This window comes from Dermacentor variabilis, chromosome 2, assembly GCF_050947875.1.
Source record: "Dermacentor variabilis isolate Ectoservices chromosome 2, ASM5094787v1, whole genome shotgun sequence".
Classification (NCBI taxonomy): Eukaryota; Metazoa; Arthropoda; class Arachnida; order Ixodida; family Ixodidae; genus Dermacentor; species Dermacentor variabilis.
Genome location: NC_134569.1, coordinates 238149476 through 238175554, shown reverse-complemented (window position 1 = coordinate 238175554; position 26079 = coordinate 238149476). Strand labels below are relative to the sequence as shown.

Below are 26079 nucleotides of genomic sequence, written 5' to 3'. Positions count from 1 at the left end.
GGCATAGGCTTGGCATCTGCCACTGTAGCCACAGCCTCCGCACGCGTGCGAATTGTTGGTGAGGATACAGTCTCTAACCTTAAAACACAGCAGAGACATTTCCAGCCAGCTTGGAAACATGCTCACAAATGGCTCCTGTATGACGCATCAGTGGACGAGGCTTTTTGTGAGACCTGTCGCGTAGCTTGTGAGGTCAACATTTTTCTTCCAAATACTTCAAGGGGTGAGGAATCCTGCTTCACGGTTGTGAAAACGGGCTTTCTAGCTGAAGGAAAGCTCTCATAAAGTTAGAAGTTGTGAGGCCTCGATTCTGCACCGTTTGGCCGTGGGCGGAACCGCAACTGTGAAAAGAGGGACGAATATAACAAATGTTTCTGAATTGGGAAAAAAAATAGAAGACGCAAGCAAAGCACCGTGACATTATCTTCACTGCAGTACTTAGCATGCCAGGGATTGGCAGTACGTGGTCATGATGATGTAGAAAGTAATCTAATTCAGCTTCTGGTACTTCGCGCAAATGACATTTCAGAACCCCAGTCATGACTTTCTCTTACCATGTAAATGTGCCTCCCCCAGGAGATCTTAAAGGAAATGTTGGAAATGTTAGTTCATGATGTTTTCCTGTCACTCTCAAACGAGGTTCGTGATGAGGGTCACTATACCGTGATACTGGATGAGACAGCGGACATTTCTGCCAAGAAAGAAGTGTCGATCTGGTTTCGTACTGTCCAAAAAAAAACTTCGAAACACATGAGCTGTTCTGTGGATTTTATAACATTGCGGACACCAAAGCGGCCAGTCTTTTTTACCTTCTAAAGGTCCTCTGCCGTTTCCATCTCAGCATTGACAATTGCCGTGGGCAATACTATGATGGCGCTGCAAATACGGGAGGACAGCAAGGTGGGCTGCAAGCCACCATACAAGAGCAGGAGCCGCGAGTTCTGTATGTACGCTGTCTAGCGCACATACTTAAACTGGTGCTGCAGGACATGAGACAGAAAGTGTAAACGTGTCGCGATTTCTCGGGCATGATACCGGAAATGATAAACTTCGTTGCGTGCTTTCCAAAGCACCCAGATGTTGTGTTGCAGGCACTTCAGAAAGCAAATGAGAGCTACAATCTGCGGAAGTTTTGCTTCATGAGGATATGTGCCGGCCAGTGGTTCTACGAGGTATTGGTCACTGTAGATCTTTCGCTGGACGACAGGTATCCACCAGAAATGTGGCAGATCATGACACGGACTGAGCACTTCTTGACTGGGAATGATGGCAGCACGTACCAGTTCTTAGGGCAAGATCCTGATCCTGAACGGCTCAAGATTCACCGTAGTATGCTCACAGATATAGCAAGACAGCGCAATACACCTTAGAAGACGTTTCAGGATAGTGTAGAGATACTTTGGAGCGATAACTGTGAGCAGCTGCGAAACCTTTTGCCCGAGGTGGCTAAGCTTCTCAATATTGCTTTGACTATCCCAGTCACGTCATGCACATCTGAAATATAGTTTCCGTGCTTTTGTCGCGTCAAAACATACCTGTGGTCAACAATGGGATAACCGCGGTTAAATCACATAACAGTTCCTGGGCACAAAGCTCGCCCACAAAAGGAATCTCAGTGACATCGTAGACGAGTTTATTCAGATATCAACCATGCGTAGAACTTTCGATTGTGCGACAGCCTTTGTTTAAAGGACAATGAACTACATCACAGTATAATGCGGAAGCTTTATTCAAGCTGTCAGAGCCCTTGAACTTAATATATGCCCTCCCATAAAAATGTACATTTTGCTGCTTCCTTAACACAACGCCTGCCGTTTGAGCATTGTTGTCTTTTTGCTTTGTTTAGAGTTAGAGAGTTCATTTACATTTCTGTGTCTGTGTCTGCCATTTACATTTCTGTGTGCCCAGTATCTCTCAGACACAAAGATTTTAATATCTTTTTAACTTTCGAATTGTTAGCTTAGTGCGGAAATGTTTTTATTGTCCAGTGGTTCTTACACACAAAGGGTTTGTAGTGAGTTTGTAATATTTTAATTGTTAGCTTGTTGACGAAATGTTCGGGTTGCCCGTAGTTTACTCTCACTTTGACTTCGGCCGTTATGAGTGTCTACGATGAGTCTACGTGTTTTTCAGTTTCTTTTGTAGTATAAAGCTACATTACGCGGATTGGAGCCGAGCTTCGCGCGCTTCTGCGCTTGCCATACTGCGCATGCGCGGGAGCCGTGTGACGTCACGAGAGGCGCATCTGCGTCGCCCTCACCGCGACCGACTGCGGCGCATTTCATAGGTGTGATGTCGCCGTCTCCGCAGACGCGCCGGCGCCGTGTGCGCCCGCTGCTACATTTACGATTGCGGCGCCGTGCGGCACTGCGCATGCGCTAGGAGGGCGCACCGTGCGTATACATGCGCGGGAGAGACGATTGATGCAGCGCGCTCGACATGGAGGTTAAGGAGAGTGGAGCCGCTGCGAGTCGGCGTAAAAGACTGGAAAACCTAGATTCTTCAGACCCCGAGGTGGTCGCTTGGCAGTTGGCCATCGAGCGTCGAAAGAACGAGCGTGCCAAGGCAAAACGTGTGGTCGAGACACCGGAGCAACGCGAAGAGCACCTTGCGAAAAGACGTCGCCAAGAAGCTCAACGCCGTGCTATGGCCTCCCAACAACAGCGGCAGGATCAAGAGAGTGTCACAGACGATCCCAAGACTCGTTGGTGCACTGAACATGCTATGAAACTCGGTGAAAGTGCGAGTGCGTCTTACACTCTTCCTCTCGGACTTTGTGAACAAGCCGTTTGGACACATTTGTGACGTATGTGGAAGACTGGCATTTGAAAGACTTGACTCCGGTAAGTAGCAGTATGCGTGAAACGTTGAATTTGGCATCAGTTGAGTTGTGCGAAACCGTGGCGAGGATTTGTGTGACGTGCAGGAATTTCCTCGTCAAGCAGAAGATTCCTCTCGTTAGTGTCACCAGTGGGTATCGCTATGCACCTATGCCTCCGGGTTTGCCAGTTCTAAACAATGTGGCCGAACGACTAATTTCACGGCAAATTCCATTCGTTCAGATTCGTCGTCTGCTACACCGGAGGAATGGTCAGTTTGGCATTAAGGGCCCAGTAGTAAACGTGCCGGTAGACACGGACAAGATACTTAGACAGTTGCCTCGCAACTTGGAGGAGGACAAGTGCATAGTGATTAACATAAAGAGAAGGATGTTCGCCAGGAGTACCTATCTTTATAACATGGTGTCTCGCTATGTGTTGGACCGTGGGTGGAGGTGCTGAGACTCACCTTTGTATAAATACTACGGCATAAACGTTGACGACGGGCGTTTGGAGAAGCTGTATCGCGAAGCGGTTGCGCCTGGCGAAGAAGGTAACGTGGAGCCTTGCCCCGATCTCGAAAATTTGGATAATCCAATGAATATGGCCGCAGCTTTGACGTTAGATCAGCACAGTTTGGTGTACGACGAAGACGTTGTGTTGACAATGGCACCGGGAGAAGGCAATACACCTGTGAGCATCTTGTATGATACGCACGCTGAAGAGCTGTCGTTTCCTCAGAGTTACCTAGGACAAGCCCGTGATAGCCTCGAAAGCCAAACCAGCTCCATTCTCGATTGCCTCGAGCGAAATTCACAGGAAAGACAGATGGGGTGCTTTGCCCATGCATGTTCTGTACATGGCTATGAAGATGTTGCGCCATCGTGTGTCGTCAAAGATGACAATGATGTATCGTAACAACGCCACGACACGTGGCTTAACGAGACAGGATGTCGAGGAGCCGGAAAAGGTTAAGCACTTGATCGAGCAGGATTTGGGCTTCACGGAAGGTGTCCCAAATATCGTGCAATACTGGCATAAAAGGAAGAGCAAACTCTTCGCTATGATTAGACAGCTCGGGAAGCCTACAGTGTTTCTCACGCTTTCTGCTTCTGAAATGCATTAGCCAAATTTGCTGGAACTGCTTGCGAGACTGCGACTCAAACCTCGGGAGTTGGACATTGACGAAGAAGAGATGAATCAGACGTACGCAGCAACTTTTGTGAACAGTGATCCGGCCGTGTGCGCGATTTACTTTGAACAGATGGTAAGGGTCATTATGAAGGTGCATCGAAACTCGCGGATTAGTCCATTTCGGCCATACCACGTGGTGGAAAGTTTCAAGCGCATAGAGTTTCAGCATAGAGGTAGCCCCCAGGCTCATGTGCTCTTGTGGCTGAACTAAACTCCTGATGAGGAAGTAGAGAATGACTCCATACCGAACAATGTGCGGATGGGAGAGCACCTTCTATCTGTTGATCATGATGCTTTGGAGCGGCGTAGATGTCAACAGCACCAGCATACACATACTTGCTATAAGGTGGTCGTAAGAAGTGCAGGTTCAACGCCCCTTTCTCGCCCATGCCGAAGACTAAGGTGCTTACTCCACTACAGCCACCGACTGACGATGACGAATCTGGCTTGAAGCGGTCATCATCATCATCATCATCAGCCACTGCAGGGCCAAATGCCTCTCCCATACTTCTCCAACTACCCCGGCCATGTACTAATTGTGTCCATGTTGTCTCTGCAAACTACTTAATCTCATCCGCCCACCTAACTTTCTGCCGCCCCCTGCTACGCTTCCCTTACCTTGAAATCCAGTCTGTAAGCCTTAATGACCATCGGTTATCTTCCCTCCTCATTACATGTACTGCCCCCATGTCCACTGCTTAATTTCCACTAAGATGTCATTGACTCGCATTTGTTCCCTCGCCCAATCTGCTCTTTTCTTATCCCTTAACGTTACACTCATCATTATTCTTTCCATAGCTCGTTGCGTCGTCCTCAATTTAAGTAGAACCCTTTTCGTAAGCCACCAGGTTTCTGCCCCGTACGTGAGTACTGGTAAGACACAGCTGTTACGCACTTTACTCTTGAAGGCTTGAGAGCTTGAAGCGGTATCGCTTCCTAAAGAAGACTTATGAAGCGATGCACGATGCTCTTGACACTACTGAATATCAATCCTTCGCCGAAATGTTCAACCATCACGGCGTTCGCGACTTTGATGAGTATGAGGATGTGATTCGCAGTGGATTGTCCAGGCCGACGCTTCTGCTCAAGAGGGACATGGATCAAACGAGTGTAAACCCATTCAACCCATGGATAGCCTCGGTGCTCAAATCAAACATGGATTTGCAGGTGATCCTTGATGTTTATGCTTGTGCGTCGTACGTCGTGGAGTACGTTAATAAGGCTAATCGAAGCGTCTCCAACTTGGGTCGAGCCATTAAAGCTTTGATCGAGGAGAATCTGGAGGCCCAGCTCTCGTTTGAAACCGCCATGCGGCAGCTAGGTGTAAAGATGCTGAATGCAATCGAGATGTCAGCCCAAAAGGCCGCCTGGTTTCTTCTCAGGTTTGAGATGTGTGAAACCAGTATAAATGTCATTCATGTCAACACTCACTGGCCAGAAGAACGCGATCGGAGTCGCAAGACAAGGACCGAGTTGGAGGAGCAAGGGGTGTTGCCCTCGAGTTGTGTCATATGACATAAGTCTCCCGTTGAACGTTACGAAGAACGACCGCCTGAGAAGGAGGGAATTCCGTTTGCTGAATTTATGGTTGAATACAATGCCCATACCTTGAAGAAACGCCAGAAGACTGCCATACTTAGGTGTCGCAGTTACAGCATAGACGACGTGGAAAACTATAAGAGGGAAGGCGTTATGCTTTACATGTAATTCCGCAGAGAGGCCGATATCTTTATGGTAATACCTTTGTGAAAATCTTCGACGACAACAAAGAGGCCATCATGGGAATCAAACAGCGATACTGTGCTGGTGTTAGCGTTTCTCAATTGATTGCAGCTTGTGAAGCCGTTGGTCGTATCGAATGTGAAGAAGAGCCGCGACAACAATCGTGAGACAGTCCTTCTCTGGTACCGTCTTTGGTCGAGACCACCGACAATTCGGACTTGCTTCCGGAAGAAAATAAGCCGCAGCAGAAGGTGGTTGCAGCTAGTTGCTCTGGAATTCGCCGAAGAGATGATGTTATGGCGTTAATCGACTTCTATGAGCAAATGAGGATGCTTAACGTACGACAGGCGATGTTGCCACCAGAGGTGATACATCGTATGACGGACCCGACAGCCAAGTCGTTGCAAATCTTCTTTACTGGGATGTGACAAGACCGTCACCTTACGTCTCATCATGGACGTGTACAATCGCTACTGCCGCAATCGTACCATATCTTACGGTGATGGTCAGGAAAGCAGTGCGATGAATGCATATGTGGCCTGTGCAACAACTGGAAAGGCAGCAGTTGCGTTAAATGGAGGGACTGTGCATTCTGCATTCAAGATAGTCATGACTAACAAGAGAGAAGACAGAGTTCTATCCTCGAGTGATTTGAACACTTTTCGCATGCTGTTCCGTGTTGTGAAGTGCATCATTGTCGAGGAGGTGAGCATGCTGTCATCGGACCTTCTCAGACAAGTGGACATGCGTTTGAGGGAAATTAGACCTTCGAAGAGGACTGAGCCTTTCGGGGGTTTCGATGTAAGCTTCTGCGGGGACCTCAGGCAGCTCCCTCCCGTGCGAGCCAGCGAGGTGTACAAAAGACCGCGAAGCGGCGGGAGTGTCTACAATACGTCCGTGCTACCGTGGCATCATCTGTCTTACTTCCCCTTAACCGAGGTGGTTAGGCAGAGTTACGCGAGCTTCTCCGCTCTACTCACCAAGATAGGCGATGGAAAGCAGTTGAATGGCGATGAGATTCGGCTGCTTACTTCTCAATTCGTTACTCGTGAACAGGCAGCTATACAATGCCCGATGGCAGTCCGCCTCTTCGGCAACAAGGACGTTGATTCCTTTAATAGGATGGTAGCCGAGTCGTGTGAATACAAGCACGATAATGTCGCTATACATTTGCTCACTGGCCATCGAGGCAGGCAGGAAGAGCGCGAGGCTCTTACGAAAGTTGAAGAAATGAGTCGCACTGAGAGCGGTAACCTTCCTTCCTTGGTGACCTTCTACGTAAACCGTCCGTATATGCTTCTCAAGAACATTCACGTTACGGCTGGCTTAGTCAATGGGATGGTTGGCACACTAATGGAAGTTGAACTGAACGTCGACGATACACCCAAGAGAGTTTGGCTACAGTGTCCAAAGGGAGTGGGTACCTTGACTAAGGCTAAAGTCAGCTACCGTTCAGGTGTCAAGCGGTATGCACAATAGATTCGCATCGAGGCTACCAGTATGTAATTTGCCATGAAGGGGACCGACACATTGAAGCATGTGTCGGTCCGTAGAACGCAATTTCCTCTCGTACCGGCAAGTGCCATGACGATACACAAGCCGCAAGGTGGCACCTTCGACACTGGTTTATGACTACGCAAAGACTCATCCTCAGAAGTCAGTGTACGTTGCTCTTAGCCGTGTTACTACCCTTCAGGGTTTGTACATTACCAACGCAGAGCAAGACCATGCATTCTACCACCATCTGGAAGGTGCAGATAGGGCTCTTGTGACAGAGTTTGAGCGCCTAGACAAGCACGGCCTGGACACATCGTACGCTCGCTGTAAAGCGCTGAAGACAAACCCCGCCACGGTTCTCACAGTTGCTCTACTTAACGTCAGGTCGTTGGTTTGCCATATGGCTGACGTTTGTGGTGACCGTCTCTGGACAATTGCTGATGTTATCCTCTTTACAGAGGTTGGTGTTTCCACGTGATCTCAAACTGTCTGAATCCCCGAGTTTAGCATGATTACTTACGCCAGTCGTCTTAACCCAACCAAAAGTTCTGCGGTCTGTATCTACGTGAGGAACGGGATTGCTGCTACTAAACTGCCATCTTTCGTTGTAACCAAGGGCGAAACCTGTGCCATTCGACTCGAAGAAACTGGTGTGGTCATACAGGCTGTGTACATGTCGCCGGACAATACGGTTAATGACACTGTGCGAGTGGTTGCTGCGGCAATACCAAGCCATGTGGAAAGGGAACTGTGTATAGTTGCGGGTGACTTCAATCGTGTCTCCGACTCTCTTGGTGTTCCACTCAAAGACTCGTTTCACCTGAATTTGGTAAGTTCGCCGACTGTACAGACAACGCAATGGGGAACCACTATAGACCTTGTATATCAAAGACAGACATTACATTCCAAACACTGTGTACAATCCATAGAGACAGCCGCGTGTTACTACTCTAACCATCAGACTGTCTTTATGGCCATAGAGAAACAACCAGACATTGAACGGTTGACCGGGATGTGATTTAATAAAGATACCACGTGTTCATCGTTGCAACGCTGTCCGCCTGATTACAAGGCCAAACAAGGCCATAGCCGGATAAGCTAAGTTTAGCAAGCAAGGCAAGAGATTAACCAAGCATAACCGTACCTTTACGCTACGAATATTCAGGCATAGCTGAGCTAAGCCACTGCCAATATTTGTCATTTATTTAATTAGTGTCTTATGAACCATGCGATCATTATTTTTAGCATATTGGCTGCACTTTATAAACAAATAAACTGATGTTTACATATATTGCCTCTCCGCCTTTGTATATCTCTTGCCGAGGAGCATGCGGAGGGGGGGGGGCAGAGGATGACCGAAGAAAGAGAGTGTGCGAATTCCCCCTCCCCCCAGCTGATTGAAAACTCGGCGCCTATGCAAAACACCGTCTTATTCTCTGCAGTCATTGCTGGCGTTTTATTCGCCCTTGATATTAATGTTGTAACTCCTAACAGATCGCCAGTTATTTGCTCTACGCAGCCTGCCCCACTCCCCCATTTCTTCCTGTTAATCTCAACTAAAAAGCCAACAACATTAGTTTTATCTTTGACCTCTGCCGCCTCTTTTTGCATTGGTCGCAAGTTGTACTGACTTATTGGAAAACGAAAACTAGTTTATGGTAAGGGAACTAAATATCACCTCGGAAATATGATACAGTTTTTTGCCAAATATCTTTTATCAATTATGTCGCTGTCCCTGATTCTCTTTGTCTTCAGATGCAAGCAATCATCGACGGATGTGCCGCAATGACATCAGAGCGTCTGAAACGAGCCGCGGCTGCGTCTGAAGACATCGACTTGAAAGGGTGAGATGATGCCACAAATAGAGACAAGCTGTCTATCTGAAACGTATATCGACATCTGCAAATAGAGCGCGATGTGCTGCACCTAAGGGCGACGCGTGCCTCCTAAATGACACGTTGCTGATGCGGTCTAATAATTTACATTATTGCCGGCATTACTGCACAACCGCCAAAAAATCCCGAGAGTATTCCGGTCTGCACACGCCTATAACGAGTATTCCCCTAGAGCCAATTTCGGGCGTTGCGTACCTCCGCTCATTGTCCTTGACAGAAAATGTCTGTGCCTTAAGGGGCATTGAAAAATAATGCAGGTTGTAATTGAGTAGTTTAGAAGAACTTGTTGTTGGGCGAGTTGGTACATATTAGCGAGCATCGTTAAAGTGCGCGAACAAACGGACCACAGAGACAGCATGGGACAAGGACGGGCGCAGTCCTTCTCGGCTTCTATCTGCGCCCGTCCTTGTCCCATGCTGTCTCTGCGGTCCATTTGTTCGCGCAGTTTAACAATTTTCTCTACAACTGCGTACTTGGAATAGCACATGGTTGACTTTCAAACGGAACAAGAGTTTAGCTTAAAAAAAATAACTAAGCGACAAAGTGGTGGAGAGCCACCAAGTAATTCCAGATGAGCTCCGCTGCCAGGCACATGGATTCTTTTTACTCTTTCGAGGACTAATTAGTTTCTTTTTTAAAGGAAAGCACACTTCATTTTTAGTTATTTGAAAATCAACAAATTTTCGGGACATTTTTTTTTTTACAACAGTGAAAAGCGGACACCAACCACGAATGTTTATAAAAGGAAAGACGTTTTGGCTCCTGCACAGGGGCCTTGTTCACAATGAATTTGACAGCGGAAATGGTCCGGTTATGTATGCTTTAAGGGGTGACGTAGGCAACATGCGTACACGTGGGGAAAGTGGCCGTCATTGTGATTAAGTGCGTGCTCCGTGGTCTGGACTGACAGGGATTCAAGAAAAAGCCGAGAAGTGCAGTTCGTTTCCTTTTCAATTGTCTTTGCGTTGTCCCAGTCTGTTACACAGCGAGTCGTGTTTGCGTGTTCGGCGCGAGCACTTCAAGACGCGTTCTCCTTTTTTACATCGGTGTAGATATTGGGCCTTGTTGGTACAACATTTTGCAGCTTTTTTTCTAGCGCAAAAAGCACGAGGACGTAGAAGGGAAAACCGGCACACAAAGGCGCTAACTTCCAACAGTTCATTTCTGGGCGTACACCACTTTTACACCCTCACTTTTTTCTCTCGCTTACTTTTTTACGTCGTACATGTGCTGCTTCAATTGGTTGCTGGAAAGTACGTGTCTCACCGACATAACGTGGATAGCCGCCTGCGCATGGGATGCGGTAGATGATGCCTAGGAATTTTTTTTTTGGTGGCTTGTTTTTAATGTTTACTAGGGAGTGTTTTAGCTTTTTTGCTGACACATGCGCTACTCGTACACTCTAGGGGCGCAGAACACGCGCCAAGATCTCGCTGATTGCAGAAACGCACGGCCCAGGAGCACGACTCCTGAGACGCGCGCTGCCGGTGCGGGCAGGAAGCGCTAACTGACGTTCCACGGAACGCGCAAGCGAGTCATGATTTTCAAAGAGATCCCGACACATAAAAGGTCGACGGTAAAGTAAACCAAAAACCTAAATGTGTCGAGATATTTGTGGTGCGACGCCATCGGAGCTAAAATTTGTGCGCAATAGTTATTTTTGGAACATTGGCATTTTTTTTGTTTCGATTTATGTTTATGCGTATTGAATGAGTAAACAGTTATTTACCTCTTAATATACGCTTTAGGAGACAGAAATGACAGCAAGAAGTCAGGGTGCTCATAAGTACTTTTGCAGACCTAACAACGCACTTATGTTTGGCGATCGAGGTGTGCAAAGCAAAGTTCCTAGAACGCTCGTGTTTCTCTTAGTGAACGCAAGCATTGATAGGAAAATATAAAAAAAAAGAAACGAAATATGTCGTATAATCCCGCAGCCAAGAGCCTGCTCCTAGATTTACTTGCATTCGACTATAATCCGAAGAGGGCAAACGAGTCGCATAAAAGTCGGGGTTCGAATCGATTCGCAGCTGGCGAGCGAATGAAGGCTGATGCGGCGACTTGTGTGCGCTAGTTCGAGCGACGTTCTTGCGAATGCCCCTCCGCCGTTTGAAACGTGGACTCCGGGCTGAGGCCTCTGCTTTTCACCCGATATCAATCCATGTTTGACGGGACATTTGCCACTGCTGTTTCATCATCGCACTTATGACCGGCACGACTGGGCTGCTGGAGTGAGCAACTGTCGATGAGCACATTTTCAGCCAGTCATCTGGAAATTCAGCCGCTGCTCTTGACGGAACAGCTTTGTGGGAAACAGGCCTTTCAGTTTGTGCGATTTGGCGAAACGATGTATGTAAACGAAGTTTCCTTGCAACACATATTTTAGTAGTCGGGCCGTCAATGATATCCTCGTTTCCGTTCATTAAAGGTTCTACGGCCTCTACACGCTGGATGCAGTCGCAAGTTGCTCCTTCGGGGCTAAGCTGTCGAAGGGCTCTAAAGAGGAAACCTCTTTCATTACGTCCGCAAAGAACGCCTTCTTTGCCGAAGTAACGCCATTGGTTGTACTCAAAGGTGAGGAGTAATATAATGTCGCTGTCTTTTTTTTTCCGTTCGTCAGACTGGGTTACACTTGCTCCAGAATGACTTTACCCCTGCGATTTAGTCTGTTATGGCTGTGCTGAAATACCTCAATATGACAGAAAAATGGCCACTTTCGCACCAAGGTGAAGGATTGAAAGGTAATGTGGTAAGGTTTAACGTTGCACTGGGCCTCCTCACGTGGTGTTCTAACAATACGCGGAAGCGACACAGCAGCACGCCAGGCAACTGCTGCAGGGTCAGCGTCCTGGCACACACCTGGCATATCACAACGCTGGCGCGATGAGGAATGCCGCGACTGGGCCTCCTCACGCGGTGTTCTAACAATACGCGGAAGCGACACAGCAGCACGCCAGGCAACTGCTGCAGGGTCAGCGTCCTGGCACACACCAGGCATCTCACAACGCTGGCGCGATGAGGAACGCCGGTCGCGGCATTGCTGATGTTGCGCCTCGATGGTGCACGAGATGTGAACGACGGACACATCTCGCGCAGTGAAAGTATTCGGTGGATTTAGCTTGACGGTCATGAGTGTACGCGTTCCGTTCAGGCCAACGTGTGCACGTGGTTTCTCAGCACGGACGTGCGCACGCCAGCAGCGGTAGACAGATCCACCGGAGCCGATTGAGCCGCAGCATGATGGTGCATCCATTTGGCCTCGTCGCTTTTGCAGCCAGCGGCACTGCGCTTTTTTCGGAGGCCTTCTAATCCTGCACACCTGGAACGGGCACGCGCCAGCGATACCAGGATAGCACAACAGTGGCGGTGCCGACGGCGCACTCGTGCCTAGAGCGTCCGTGTAATTGCTGTCACCATGGCGAAAGTGAATGGCAGACTAACCCTGTCAGTGAGAGGCACTATCACTACTATGTTATGATCAGTGTAGGAGATCTGACAACGGATTTGGGGAAGCACTGTCGTAAGCAAGTGTCGTGTAAGGTGCAAATTGGCCCACTAGGTGCAGTTAACTGCCACAAAAGTGTAAAATTTGTGCCGCAGGTGAATTAAGCTTTTATGATTCTTTGCAGCATTTTTACAGAAACTCAGCAGAACTTTCCACGAGAACCTGTTCAATCAAAAGGCATTCGAATTCTACAAGAACGCTACAATAAATATCATCCAGAAGCGCGAAGAAGGCAAAATTGTAAGTAATGCTTTTCTCGTTGTCTATTTTCTTTCGTGACTATGTAGCATCACTATATATTCTATAAAAAGTATACGTAAACCTCCATCTTTATCCTGACTGAAATGTATTTCGTAGACTGATTGATTAATGTTGGCTTATTATTTTTTTTTCAAAGTGAAAAAATACTCGGACATTATATCTTCGCTTCTAAAAAGACAAAACGTGATTGTTATGTATTTAAGTTGGAATTACATGATAAGGACATGATAAAGAAGTGGTGGTTACTTCATCAATTTCTCAATACGTCTGACCCTCGCAATACTGTGAAGTCTGTATTAAGCAATGGCATCTCCAATGTGTTCCAATACATGCCTCCAGTGGTGATTTCGCTTCTAATACTGGATACTCTATCATTGCAATTTATTCTCCCCTTTTTTTCTCGTAGCTTCCATTCGTATTTTTTTCGTTTCCATATCTCCTCAGAGGAAACTCAATCTGTTATTTCAAACTTAAACTCAATTAGCCCAGGGCTTTATAATATCCACACCTAGTACATTAAAATTATTAGCTGTTTTACTGCCCTAGTCTTAAGCTACATGTTCAATCCTTTCGAAACAGGCATATTCCCTAAATATGTAAAACCGCAAAGGTGATTCCTGTATTCAAAGATAAGAAAGGCGAGTCAAATAACATGGGTAGTTCACCGATTGTTGTACTTCCTTTCGTAGATAAAGTAACGGAAAAACTGTAAGACTTCAAACTTTCATGGCACCTGAAAAATTAACATGCCCAACACCTAATCAGTATGGATTTAGACCTGATCTTCTCACGGATTTAGAAATTCATTGCTTCGCTGATAAAGTTAAATCCTGCATAAACAATGGTAATATTTCTGGCTCACTTTTTATTTACTTTTCCAAAGGTGTTGATCCATATTGACCATGACATTCTATTTTGCAATTTAGAGTTGTATTGTGTAACAAGTCCAATTCCCAGGCTACTAAAAACTTCCTATCCTACAGTTATCAAGTAGTATACGTTAATAACTTCACCTCTCATCATGCAGCTGTTACCAAAGGGCTCCCACACGGTTCGATTCTGGGTCCTTTATTATTTTTATTTTACGGTATTGATCCGGCCATCCTGCCTATTTTTTGGGTATTCTTTCTGCTGACAAGGCGCTACACTTATTTCTCAGCACTCTTGCATCACAACACTCATGTGACAGTTGCAAGAAGACCTTATTCCGCTGCAGCAGGTATGCGTGCAAAACATGTTATGCGTAAAGTAATTGAAGCAAAGTGGTCTTTATTGGCGGTTTTATTCTTCCTTTTATTGACTGGAACACATTTGAAATTACCAACAAGGAGGTCTCAAGCTGCGAACTACTTCTAAACATTGGCTTTAGCTTTTCATTAAATCAGCTGGTGAAGGTATCTACACGCATTCATGGACAAAGCAGTTCAATACTGTACCTTGCATTTGCCTGGCATAACTTGTTACCGAGACTAACAGTAGAATATGGCATATCAGACCACGTGCTACTAGCATTAACGATTAAGGTCGGATGCACGAATATCAGGCGCTCCACGCACGGAAAGCGCATGGTTGCGAAAAATAATGTCACAGCTGATGACGTCGGTGTCATCGATTATTTGGAAACAATACTATACGGCTTCAGTCAGGAAAGATAGGAAACTGTAGACAAGCTATGGCAGAAATTTAAGGAAGGCATCGCATTGTGTGAAAGTACCTTTATCCCAACTAAAAAAAACCTATGAAACGTAAATCAATGTGGACAAGGCGTAACATTTGTGTTGCGACACCACGTACCCGAGCACACGAGGGTTGGACCCTCCCGTGTGTAGCCGTGCGCGGCTTAGCCGTGTCTGTGGAAAGGGGGATCCTGGAGGTTGAGACGATGCCGGGTGTTTGGACCTTTAAGACCCCCGGCGGAGGCAACACGCCTCTTTGGCCTCTGCTTCACATAGACGGCACCCCCGGACTTACCCACCCGGACTTACCCGCCCGGGGGAAATCGGCAGTCGCCTTTTCCTGTCCCCCTCTTCAATCTATTTTCTTTCCTATCATCTTTCTTTTACTGTTATATCATCTCTTCTTTTCCATCACTTCCTAATTTCCTAGGGCGGCTAGGGTTAAACTTGTGTATGTGCCTTCCCTTGGGTATAATATATTAGGTTATAGTGGCAATGCACGGTTGGCGCCTGCAGTCTTACGCGTTAAGTTCTGCAGCGTCCCCATGTTGGGCTCCGTGGTGGGTGGCCGCGATTGCGGCCGAAAACGAACCGAAATACCATGGGAACACCCGCATTTCCCCGCCTACTTGATCGTCACCCTCAGAAGAGGGGACGCACCGATGACTTAAGTACATATTTGACCCGCACAAAAGAGAACTACCCGAAATACCTTGTTGTACATAGTGAGAGCGCTGAAAAACAGGCCAGACTCATTTCACCATTCATAGTTTCAAAATCTTTGACCGAAGCTTTAGGGTCAGGTTATAAGGTGATGAAAATGGCAAGCGGCGATCTTCTTGAGACCCCACAGAAAAATCAATACGAAAAGTTAGGCAGTCTGGTGACCTTTGGTAACATACCAGTTTCTGTTACACCACACCGATCAATGAACAGCTTACTCGGAGTCGTGTCAGAGGCAGACCTTCAGGATTTGACAGTAGCTGAACTCCTGGAAGGGTGGAAAAATCAAAATGTGACCGATGTAAAGCGTATTATCATTAGACGGGACAATAAGGAAATTCCAACCAAGGATCTTATCTCAACATTTGCATCCAGCGTACTACCAGAAAACATCGAAACAGGATATATCATGTTAACTGTGCGACCATATATCCCCAACCCTAGACGGTGTTTCAAATGTCAGAGGTTTGGCCATGTCTCGCAGAGCTGCCGTGGTCAAATAACTTGTGCAAAGTGTGGAGTCCAGGGCCACCCTTCCGACAATTGCAGTCGCGCACCTTACTGTGTGAACTGCAATGGAGACCATCCAGCCTACTCACGCTCCTGTCCGAACTGGAAAAAAGAAAAGGACATAATCACCCTTAAAGTCAAAGAAAATATTTTGTTTAAAGAAGCCCGTAAGAGGTGCTTACCTTTCCACAGCACACCTTATGCTGATGCGGCGCGTCGGGGGGCAGCGTCGCAGCGGCAATGCCAAGTACCCAGCCCGCGTGCAGCGAGCAGGTACCTTTGGCTCCTGCCCCCAGGGTGGAAGTAGGTAAGCCTACTCCATCCAACCAGCAACCAGGCCAGGCTACCCTTGGGTTGCCGGCCCCACAAGAGTCATCTGCGGCAACCTGCGCTACACGCAGCGATCCCGCAGGACCGATAGCGGCTACAAAGGTAGGCGCAGCCGAGGCTGCCTCGACCTCCCCGGCCCCTCCCAGTGCTGGCAACAGCCGGCGCAGCCAAATTCCACAGGGAGCCCCATCGACCTCCGGGCTGGTGGGCGCAGGGGTCTTGCCTTCCGAGGTGAGACCCTCCCGAAAAACTTCTCGCTCGCAAGAGCGCGTGTCCGGCGCCTCATAAGAGGCAATAGACACAACACCTATCCTCACAGGGCACCAAGCGCCTAAGGAGCAGCGAGGCTCCCTCGAACGCTTCAAAAAAGCAAAACCCCGGTTACAGGGCCTCGAAAGAGCTCTGTAACCTAATGCATCACTTGTATTTCTGTATACACAGCACCGATTTACTTCAAATATGGATTCGCAAATAATTCAACGGAACATCAGAGGTCTTCTTCGGAACCTTGATTATGTGCAAGAGCTTATCCAAAAACGAAATCCAAAAGTGCTGTGTCTACAGGAAACACACCTAAAACCACAACACACAAACTTTCTCCGACCGTATGTCACTTTTCGCAAAGATCGCGATGATGCTGTCGTATCATCAGGCCGTGTTGCCATTTTTATTCATAAAAGCATTTCGTGTCCGCGTTTACAGCTACAAACGCCCCTTGAAGCAGTGGCGGTTCGAGTTGTTCTCCTGAATAAACTCGTAACGATTTGCTCGCTTTATATAACCCCACACTACAAATTAAACAAACATGAATTTCAGTCACTTATAGACGAATTGCCAGAACCTTATGTTCTTCTTGGCGATTTCAATGCGCACAGCTCCCTGTGGGGCGACTCTCGTTTAGATGCGCGAGGTCGTCTTGTTCAACAGTTCCTTTTTTCTTCTGGTGCGTGCCTTCTGAATAAGAAGGAACCCAAATATTACTCTCTAGCAAACAGAACCTTTTCTTCAATCGATCTCAGCATAGTCTCTCTTTCTATTCTGCCTGAACTCGAATGGGAAGTTACAAAGAACCCTTACGGAAGCGACCATTTCCCCATACTACTACGAACACCTAAAGGAAACGAATATCCACCACAGGCACCTAGGTGGAAGATTGAGACAGCTGATTGGGAGAAATTTCGAACTCTTACTAGTATCTCAGGGCATGACATCTCCTCGTTAGAAATTGATGCTGCTGTGGAGTATTTTACAGCCTTGATAATAGATGCCGCATCTAAATGCATATCACATGTAAATGGCTTGGCATGTAAACGGCGTGTCCCGTGGTGGAATGACGATTGTAGGATCGCTCGTAAGAAACAAAACAAAGCGTGAGGGTTGCTACGCGCCTCCCCCACTGCGGAGAATCTTATAAACTTTAAAACAGTCAAATCCCAAGGCAGGTGAACCCGCCGACAGGCCAGAAGAGAGAGTTGGCAAAAGTTTTTATCGGGTATCAACTCGTATACAGATAAGGCCAAAGTCTGGAACAGGGTTAGTAGGATAAGAGGGCGACAAACATACTCCCTCCCTTTGGTAAACACACAAGGCGAAACCCTGCAAGACCAGGCAGATTCACTTGGGGAGCACTTTGAGCGTGTGCCGAGCTCAATCAATTATTCCCAATCATTTCATAAACATAAAGAAATAGTAGAACGTAAGCCAATCATACGAAAATCGAGGCAGAATGAACCGTATAACCGGCCTTTCAGTATTGCCGAGTTGAGTGCTGCCTTGAACACATGCAAAAGCACTGCACCGGGACCTGACAGAGTCATGTATGACATGATCAGAAACCCACATACTGACACACAAGTTACATTACTTACACTATTAATCACTATTTGGGCTTCGGGATACCTCCCATCCACATGGAAAGAAGCGATTGTGGTTCCTGTTCTGAAGCAGGGAAAAGACCCGTCCTTGGCAGCAAGTTATCGTCCGATAGCTCTAACAAGCTGTCTGTGCAAGATTTTTGAAAAAATGGTTAACCGCAGACTTATACATTTCCTTGAACTCAACCATATGCTCGATCCCTAACAGTGTGGTTTCAGAGAAGGGCGGTCGACAACCGATCACCTTGTGCGCATTGAAGGAAATATCCGCGATGCATTTGTACATAAACAGTATTTCCTATCGATATTCCTTGACATTAAAAAAGCGTATGACACGGCATGGCGTCACGGGATTTTGCGAGACCTATCGGAAATGGGCATCCGTGGAAATATGCTGAACATAATTGAAAGCTATTTGTCAAATCGTACCTTCCGTGTAAAAGTCGGTGATGCACTGTCACGTCCTTTTACGCAGGAAACTGGTGTACCCCAGGGAGGCATGCTTAGCTGCACTCTCTTTACCGTTAAGATGAATACACTTCGTTCTTCACTGCCCCCAGCCATTTTTTATTCCGTCTACGTAGACGATATAGAGATAGGTTTCAAATCCTGCAACCTTGCAGTGTGTGAAAGACAGGTACAGCAGGGCTTAAACAAGGTGTCCAAGTGGGCAGACCAAAATGCATTTAAAATTAGCCCGCACAGAAGTTCTTGTGTTCTCTTCACAAGAAAGAGAGGCCTGGTACCTGATCCCTGTGTAGAACTGGGTGGACAACAAATCCCCTTCAACAAAGAGCACAAATTTCTAGGTGTTATTCTTGACTCCAGGCTCACTTTCATTTCACACATAAAATGTCTTCAAGAGAAATGTCTAAAAACCATGAACTTGCTTAAAGTTCTATCCCACACTACATGGGGTAGCGACAGGAGGTGCCTGTTGAATCTTTACCAGAGCCTAGTTCGATCACGACTTGACTATGGGGCCGTGGTTTATCACTCTGCCGCACCGAGCGCACTAAAGATGTTAGACCCCGTTCATCATCTGGGTATCCGCCTGGCCGCTGGCGCATTTAGAACAAGCCCCGTCGAAAGTCTATATGCAGAGTCAGACGAGTGGTCACTACATTTTCAGAGAACGTACATCAGCTTTACCTATTTTCTCAATGTGTGCTCCAATAAAGAACATCCGTGTTTCAAAACTGCTAACGACTTAACGTGTCAAACACTTTTTCATAATAAACCCTCCATGAGACTTCCTTTCTCACTGCGTGCAAGAGAACTTAGCACGGAAATGGATGTCCCTTTTCTCGAACATCGACTAATGCCTCCAACTAAGCCATTACCGCCGTGGGAGTGGCAGGTGATAGACTGTGACGTATCCTTTGTAGAGGTCACAAAACACGCACCTGACATCGAAATCGCTATGCATTTCCGTGAACTTCAATCGAAGTACAGCTGCTCCGAATTCTACACAGACGCGTCAAAATCACATGCTGGTGTATCTTATGCTGGTGTTGGTCCCTCTCTTTCTATATCTGACTTATTGAACCCGCAAACAAGTATCTTCACTGCAGAAGCTTATGCAGTACTGTCTGTAGCAAGACATATACAGAAATTAAAACTCGACAGAGCAATTGTACACACAGACTCGCTAAGTCTCGTAAAAGCGTTAATTTCATTACAAAAGCTTAAAAATCCTGTATTCATTGAACTTTACTCCATCTTATGCAGTATTTATATATCACATATATATGTAGTAATATGCTGGGTACCTGGTCATAGAGGTATCGAAGGTAATGTACTGGCTGATAAAATGGGCCACATCACTCACGTCACTAAACACTTTTTCTACAACTGCTGTCCCTGTCACAGATCTGAAGCCTTTCTTGAGTAAGAAACTGCGTCAACACTAGCAACGCATGTGGAATGCAGAAATAAACAATAAACTGCATGTTATAAAGCCACAGCTAGGTTTTTGGCCCTCCCCAACAAAATCACGGCGAACAGATGTCCTATTGTGCCGCCTCCGAATAGGGCACACATTTGGTACACACAATTTTCTGCTTACTGGAAATGAACCGCCAACCTGTGGTTGATGTGGTGAGAGGCTGACCGTCCTCCACGTCCTCTTGGAGTGTCGCAAAGCCGAACCTGAAAGAAAGAAGCATTTTCCTCTTGCATATCGTTATCGCATACCTCTTCACCCAGCTATCTTTATTGGCAAGGAACCATTTTTCAACACCAATGTAGTCCTCAGTTTTTTAAATGAGGTTGTCCTACATGTTATGAGCCCAATAAATTCGTAGCGCATCCTCTTTCCAGAGGATGCCGCTGTGATAGTTGTTTTATATAGCACATGCCTCCAGGCCCTTGTGTCGCAAGGGCTCTAACGAGGCCAAGGTGCTCTAGTGAATTTTAGAAACTTATGCAATTTTTAATATCTTATCATTATATTGAAATGCACCTCAATGCTCATAGTACGCGTCATTTGTCATCGCCATAATGTACATAATGTACATTTTACGCACTTTACAGCGACTCTATTTTAGGCCCCTTTACAGCCACGTCACAACAACTCCATAGAACCCATCACTTCACTGCAAAATCATTAACACTTGCATGGCGCTCTTTGGCCACACCTGGCCCTTGTGCCAATAAAAACCACACATTCATTCAAGGCGTAACATTATTCAAATGAGAAGTACAGCGTAGACACATAAACCAAGGTAATCCAAACGATATTCGCAGACTTGCCAGTGAACTTAAGGCTGCAGATATAGAAACCCACGGAAGCGACCACATTCCTACCTACCTGAAGATAAAAGGCCTAACCAAATCCGCTCCATCAAATTTTAAACAAACAATTGATTGGCCCGTGTTTAAATCACTTATGGAAGACGCATGCCACGAAGGCACTTCGTCCACACTAGAATTTGAGATCGTCAAGGCTATGCACGATGCTATGCGCTCATTTCGGCCATTAGAGAAATACACAGATTTTGATTCGGAAATACAGAGCATCCGTGCAATCCGCCGGCGAGCGGAACGACGGTACAGACTGACTAAATCGTTCTACTACCTTGGAGAGGCCAGACGCATTCAAAAGAAAATTCAGCGTCGCCTTGCTGTGCTGCAAAATCAACGTTGGAAGTTGTTTTGTGAGTCTCTCGACCCGCGTAAACCTCTGTCGGTTGTCTGGAAAACAATCCGTGAACTTCGAACAGCTCCTCAACAGCATCGTTCATTTAAGTCTCTAGCCCTACATCAAGGACGCCGAGAAGTCGAGGTAGCCGAAGATTACTGCGCAATGATCGCGGGTCCGCCGCTCACGTATTCACCTTGCGCACCTATTCCCATTGTGCCCCCTTGCTCCCGAAATCCTCGTATGGACGCTCCTTTCTCCATCGAAGAACTGGAGTCCGCACTTGCTGGGTGCAGTCGATCTTTGTCACCAGGACACGATGGCATCACATACTCTGCGCTTGCAAACCTTGGTCAAGAGGCCAGAGATGCCCTTCTTGGCCTATACAACGCATCATGGCGTGACGGCCTGGTCCCTACAACGTGGAAATCCCGTCGGCTCGTTCCACTCCACAAGGCTGGCAAATCCCCGTTGGAATTGTCATCTTACCGTCCAATAGCACTGGCCAGCTATGTCGGCAAGGTAACGGAGGGAATGATCCTTACACGGTTAGAATGGTACTTGGAATTCTACAACGTATATCCAGAGGTAATGGCTGGTTTTCGACGCGGCCGCTCGTCAATAGATGGCGTTATCGACCTACTAACATATGTAAAACACCAGAAACATCTGAAACGAATCACTGCGGCCCTATTCCTTGATGTTAAAGGTGCGTACGACAATGTAGACCATCATGCAATTCTAGCCGCCTTAGAAGCTGTAGGTATTGGTGGACACACCTTTCGCTGGATAGGCAACTATTTGAATGGCAGATCTTTCTGTATTTTGACGGAAGATGGACCAACGCCGCCTAGCTATACCAGTCGTGGTGTACCGAAAGGCGGAGTACTCATCCCTACCCTTTTCAACCTGGTGCTCGTCGGTCTCGCTGATTCGTTGCCGCAAACCGTTCAGCTCTCCGTATATGCAGATGACATTTGCATATGGGGCTTCAGGCGTGACACGTGTACAAGTCCTCGCACGACTTCAGAAAGCCTCAACGGCTGTGTCAACATACCTAAGAAGACAAGGCCTGGAGCTTTCCGCTGAGAAATGTGCACACATTGCTCTTACTGGCAAAGCGATGGCCCCGTATGCTTTGCGAATTAATGATCAAATTATACGATATAGACGAACGCACCGATTTCTTGGCGTCATCATTGATAGAGACTTGTCTTGGAGCCCTCACATCCCATACATGACGAAGCGTTTGACCGCCATTGTGGACCTTCTTGCGTTTCTTGGCCGGAAGTCCTGCGACGCAACAGTGCCATCAACGTTGCAACTATATAAAGCACTGTTTTCGGGCTCCCTGCGGTACAGCTTATCTGTACTAGGAAATACTTGCACTACGAATATCCGCAAACTCCAGAGCGTGCAAGCCCAAGCACTCAGGACTTGTCTCGGTCCTCCCAAAACTACGTCATCGATTGCGACAGTGGCCATAGCCAGAGACGCTCCTTTGACAGTCTACATTGATACAGATGTCCTGAGAGCACACATCCGACAACTGACTTAGATACCCTCCCATCATCTTGCTTGCTTGCCAGCAAGAAAGCCACTTTCAACTTTTACCAAAACTACTGTGACACGTCAGTCCTACTTGCCATCAGAATTTGCTCCGGCTACACGATTGTCAGTTCCATTGTGGTGACTGCACCGGCCCGCAAGTGCAACTGACAATTCCAGGAATCAGAAAGAAAGCTGGAGCGCCATTGCAAGCTTTGAAACAAGTAACTTTGGAGCACATTCACAACGAGTACAGATTCCGGTAACATGTATACACAGATGGTTCAGTAAAACTAAACAGCTCTGCTGCTGCAGTCGTCATCCCGGCAAAATCTGAGGAAATCAAATTAAGAACTGCATGTGTGACCACATCGACGGGTGTAGAACTCGCGGCGCTCCGTGCTGCACTTGATTTCATTAAGCAGAAGCCACCGCAACAATGGACAGTCTTAAGCGACTCCAAGGCAGCCCTTCAGTGCACACGAAGCCCAATGCGCCACGGAGCCAATGAACAACTGGCCTCAGAAATTCGGCACATATATAATCAAAGCCATGACAAGGGACACAACACAATCTTTCAGTGGCTTCCAGGACATAGTAATATCAGCGGGAATGACCACGCAGACGAAGCCGCCCGATCTGCACATGAAAGTGGTCAACGAGTCTTCATTCCGCTTTCGCGAATAGACGCTACGGCTGGACTGCGATTGATGTCCCGTGAGTGTACTTTGCCCCTGTGGGACTCAAATGTTTTCACCATGTGTCGGTTGCGTTCATTGTCTCCGGACATACGGATGCACCTCCCGCCTGGGTTACCACGACGTGAACAGACCATGCTCTACCGTCTGTGGCTAGGCGTTGCCTTTACGAACTCATATGCTTTGCTCATTGGAATGGCCAACAGCCACACTTGCGACACATGCAACATCGACGGGACGCTCGCACATATTATCTGTGTCTGCCCGTGATATAGTGCCCAGAGACACGTGATGTGCAGAGTACTCGACCAGTTGGACAATCGTCCACTATCAGAACTAAAAGCTTTAGGCCAATGCTCCGAAAGAACATCCGCGTTGAAGGCCTTACTCGCGTTATTAAGGTTCCTGCGGTATACGGGGCTTCACGAAGGACTCTAAGAAGGCCGCCCCCTACCGCTCTGTAGTGTGCCCGCTTTGTTCGTGCTTGTATCCCTTTCTTTCTATCTCTCCCTTCCACACTGTTTCACTTTTTATCCCCCTTAACCCTTCCCCCTGCGCAGGGTAGTCAACCGGAACTATCTCTGGTTAACCTCTCTGCCTTTCTCTACATTATTTTCTCTCTCTCTCTAAGGCTGCAATAACCTCCGCGCGTAACACCTTTTTTTCTACTACGCTGACAACTTTCACGACGCAACACCCACAAAAATTTTTGACGCTAACCTATCCAGGCCTGATCCACCAGTGGATCAGAGAGCAAACAGGAATAGCCAATATTTTAATTGACATTAAGAGAAAGAGGTGGAGGTGGGCAAGTCATGTAATGCATAGATGAGATAACCGGTGGACCATGAGGGTTACAGAATGGGTGCCAAGAGAGAGGAAGCGCAGTCGCGGACGGCGGAAGACTAGGTGAGGCGATGAAATTAAGACATTCGCAGGCGCTAGTTGGAATCAGTTGGCGCAGGACAGGGGTAATTGGAGATCGCAGAGGGAGACCTTCGTCCTGCAATGGACATAAAATAGGCCGCTGCAGATGATGATCGAGGCCTGAAAGCCTTCAATGCGTATATTCAGTCGGTTTTCACGCGTTCTACTGCTTCTGTCAAAAAAAAAAAGTCTTCAATGGCACCAGCGGAGTTCACTGAACAAGGAATCTTGAACTTGCTGGTGCAAATGGATGTCAAAAAGTCTCCAGGACCGGACAATATTTCTAATACGTTTTTAAGGCGCTATGGAGAACAACTGACACCTTCTATTTACAAAATATTCACCACATCTCTGCAAACCTCTACCCTAGACTGGCTAACTGTAAAAGTCATCTCTGTCCATAAAGGTTGTAACAGGTTGAGCGTTACCATATACAGGCTCATTTCACTAAGTAGCTCTTGCCTGTAAGCACATGGAAGTTATAATTAACAAAGCAGTTATTACCTACTTCGACGAACACAACTTAATGTACTTCAAACAAAACGGGTTCCGCAAAAAAAGATTCTACGGTGACGCAACTTCTAGAAATAGTACACGACATTGTGGCGGCGATCAACTCTCGACTTCAACCTTATGCAATATTAATTGATTTTTCGAAGGCGTTCGTCAGGGTAACGCATTGTAAGTTAGTTAACAAACGTAGTGTCATAGGCAATGAAGACAAAATGGTGGGATAGATAAGCGCAGACCAGACTTAGATTTAGGGGCACGTTAAGGAACCCCAGGTGGTCGAAATTGCCGGAGTCCCCCACTGCGGCGTGCCCCTTATTCAGAAAGTTGCTTTGGCATGTAAAACCCCATAATTTAGTTTATTTCTTAACATGCATACTACAATCGGCATTTTTGACAACTGCCTGTGTCGGAAGCTTGCAACTGCCTATAACTAGCGTTTCTTATGTCATAAGTGCTCGAAACATCTGGCCGGGCAGTAGGTGTATGCTTTGCATTCGAAAGTTGCCAGTTGCTCAAACTTGCAACTTTAGTAAACGCTTCTTTAACTAAGATGACATGAAATAGGACAACACCTGTACTTTGAAGTAACGTTAGCGCCCATCGATGTCCAGTACGGAATTCAAAATTGGCATTTTTGACATTTTCTATGCTAATATATTTTGTGAGCGCAAGAAGGCATATTCGATAGTTCATGTTATTTTACGTGCTTTCTTGCTGTGTACTGCTTAGGCAGAAACAACTGGCTTTCCAGCAATGGGTTTCAAGTTTTAAGCATTTTATTATCTTACTTGCTTGAAGCGAAGTTATTCAATCTCCGAAACCTATCTCATTAGGCAAAATGTGCGAATTGTTTATGTTTGGAACGCTTTGCTTCTGAACTGCAGCGACAAGAAGACTTTCTGCAAATGATGATGAATGCCAAAGAAGTTTCGAAAGAAAATGCAGCCTCTGGCGAAGAGAATCCCGAGAATGAAAGTTCTACAATGAAGCCTCAAGACGTTAAAAGTGAGACCCGTTCCTTGATCTACATAGCACTGCCTTATACGTGTTTCGAAACGCAGGCTTCCGCAAAACGCATAATTTTGACAGACATAGAACAGACCGCAAGCTTGATCACACGGCGGCATCAGCGGAGAGCACGTGCTTTAAGTATGCTTTTGAAAGTAACGCGGTGAAAGCAGGGGCTCTCTTAATTGTACAACCGTATACGAACGTACACGACATTCGTCACGGCGAAATTGCACC

At 46.8% G+C, this 26079-nt stretch overlaps 1 protein-coding gene across 1 annotated transcript in view; it reads left to right on the top strand.

Moving 5' to 3' along the window:
• Positions 1-26079, top strand: part of LOC142573170 (cytochrome P450 3A24-like) — a 97933-nt gene that overhangs the window by 46929 nt on the left and 24925 nt on the right. The window contains exons 6-9 of the mRNA XM_075682739.1: positions 8988-9076; positions 11556-11701; positions 12757-12872; positions 25719-25839. Coding sequence (XP_075538854.1) covers positions 8988-9076; positions 11556-11701; positions 12757-12872; positions 25719-25839 — 472 coding nt within the window. The remainder of the gene's footprint in view (positions 1-8987; positions 9077-11555; positions 11702-12756; positions 12873-25718; positions 25840-26079) is intronic.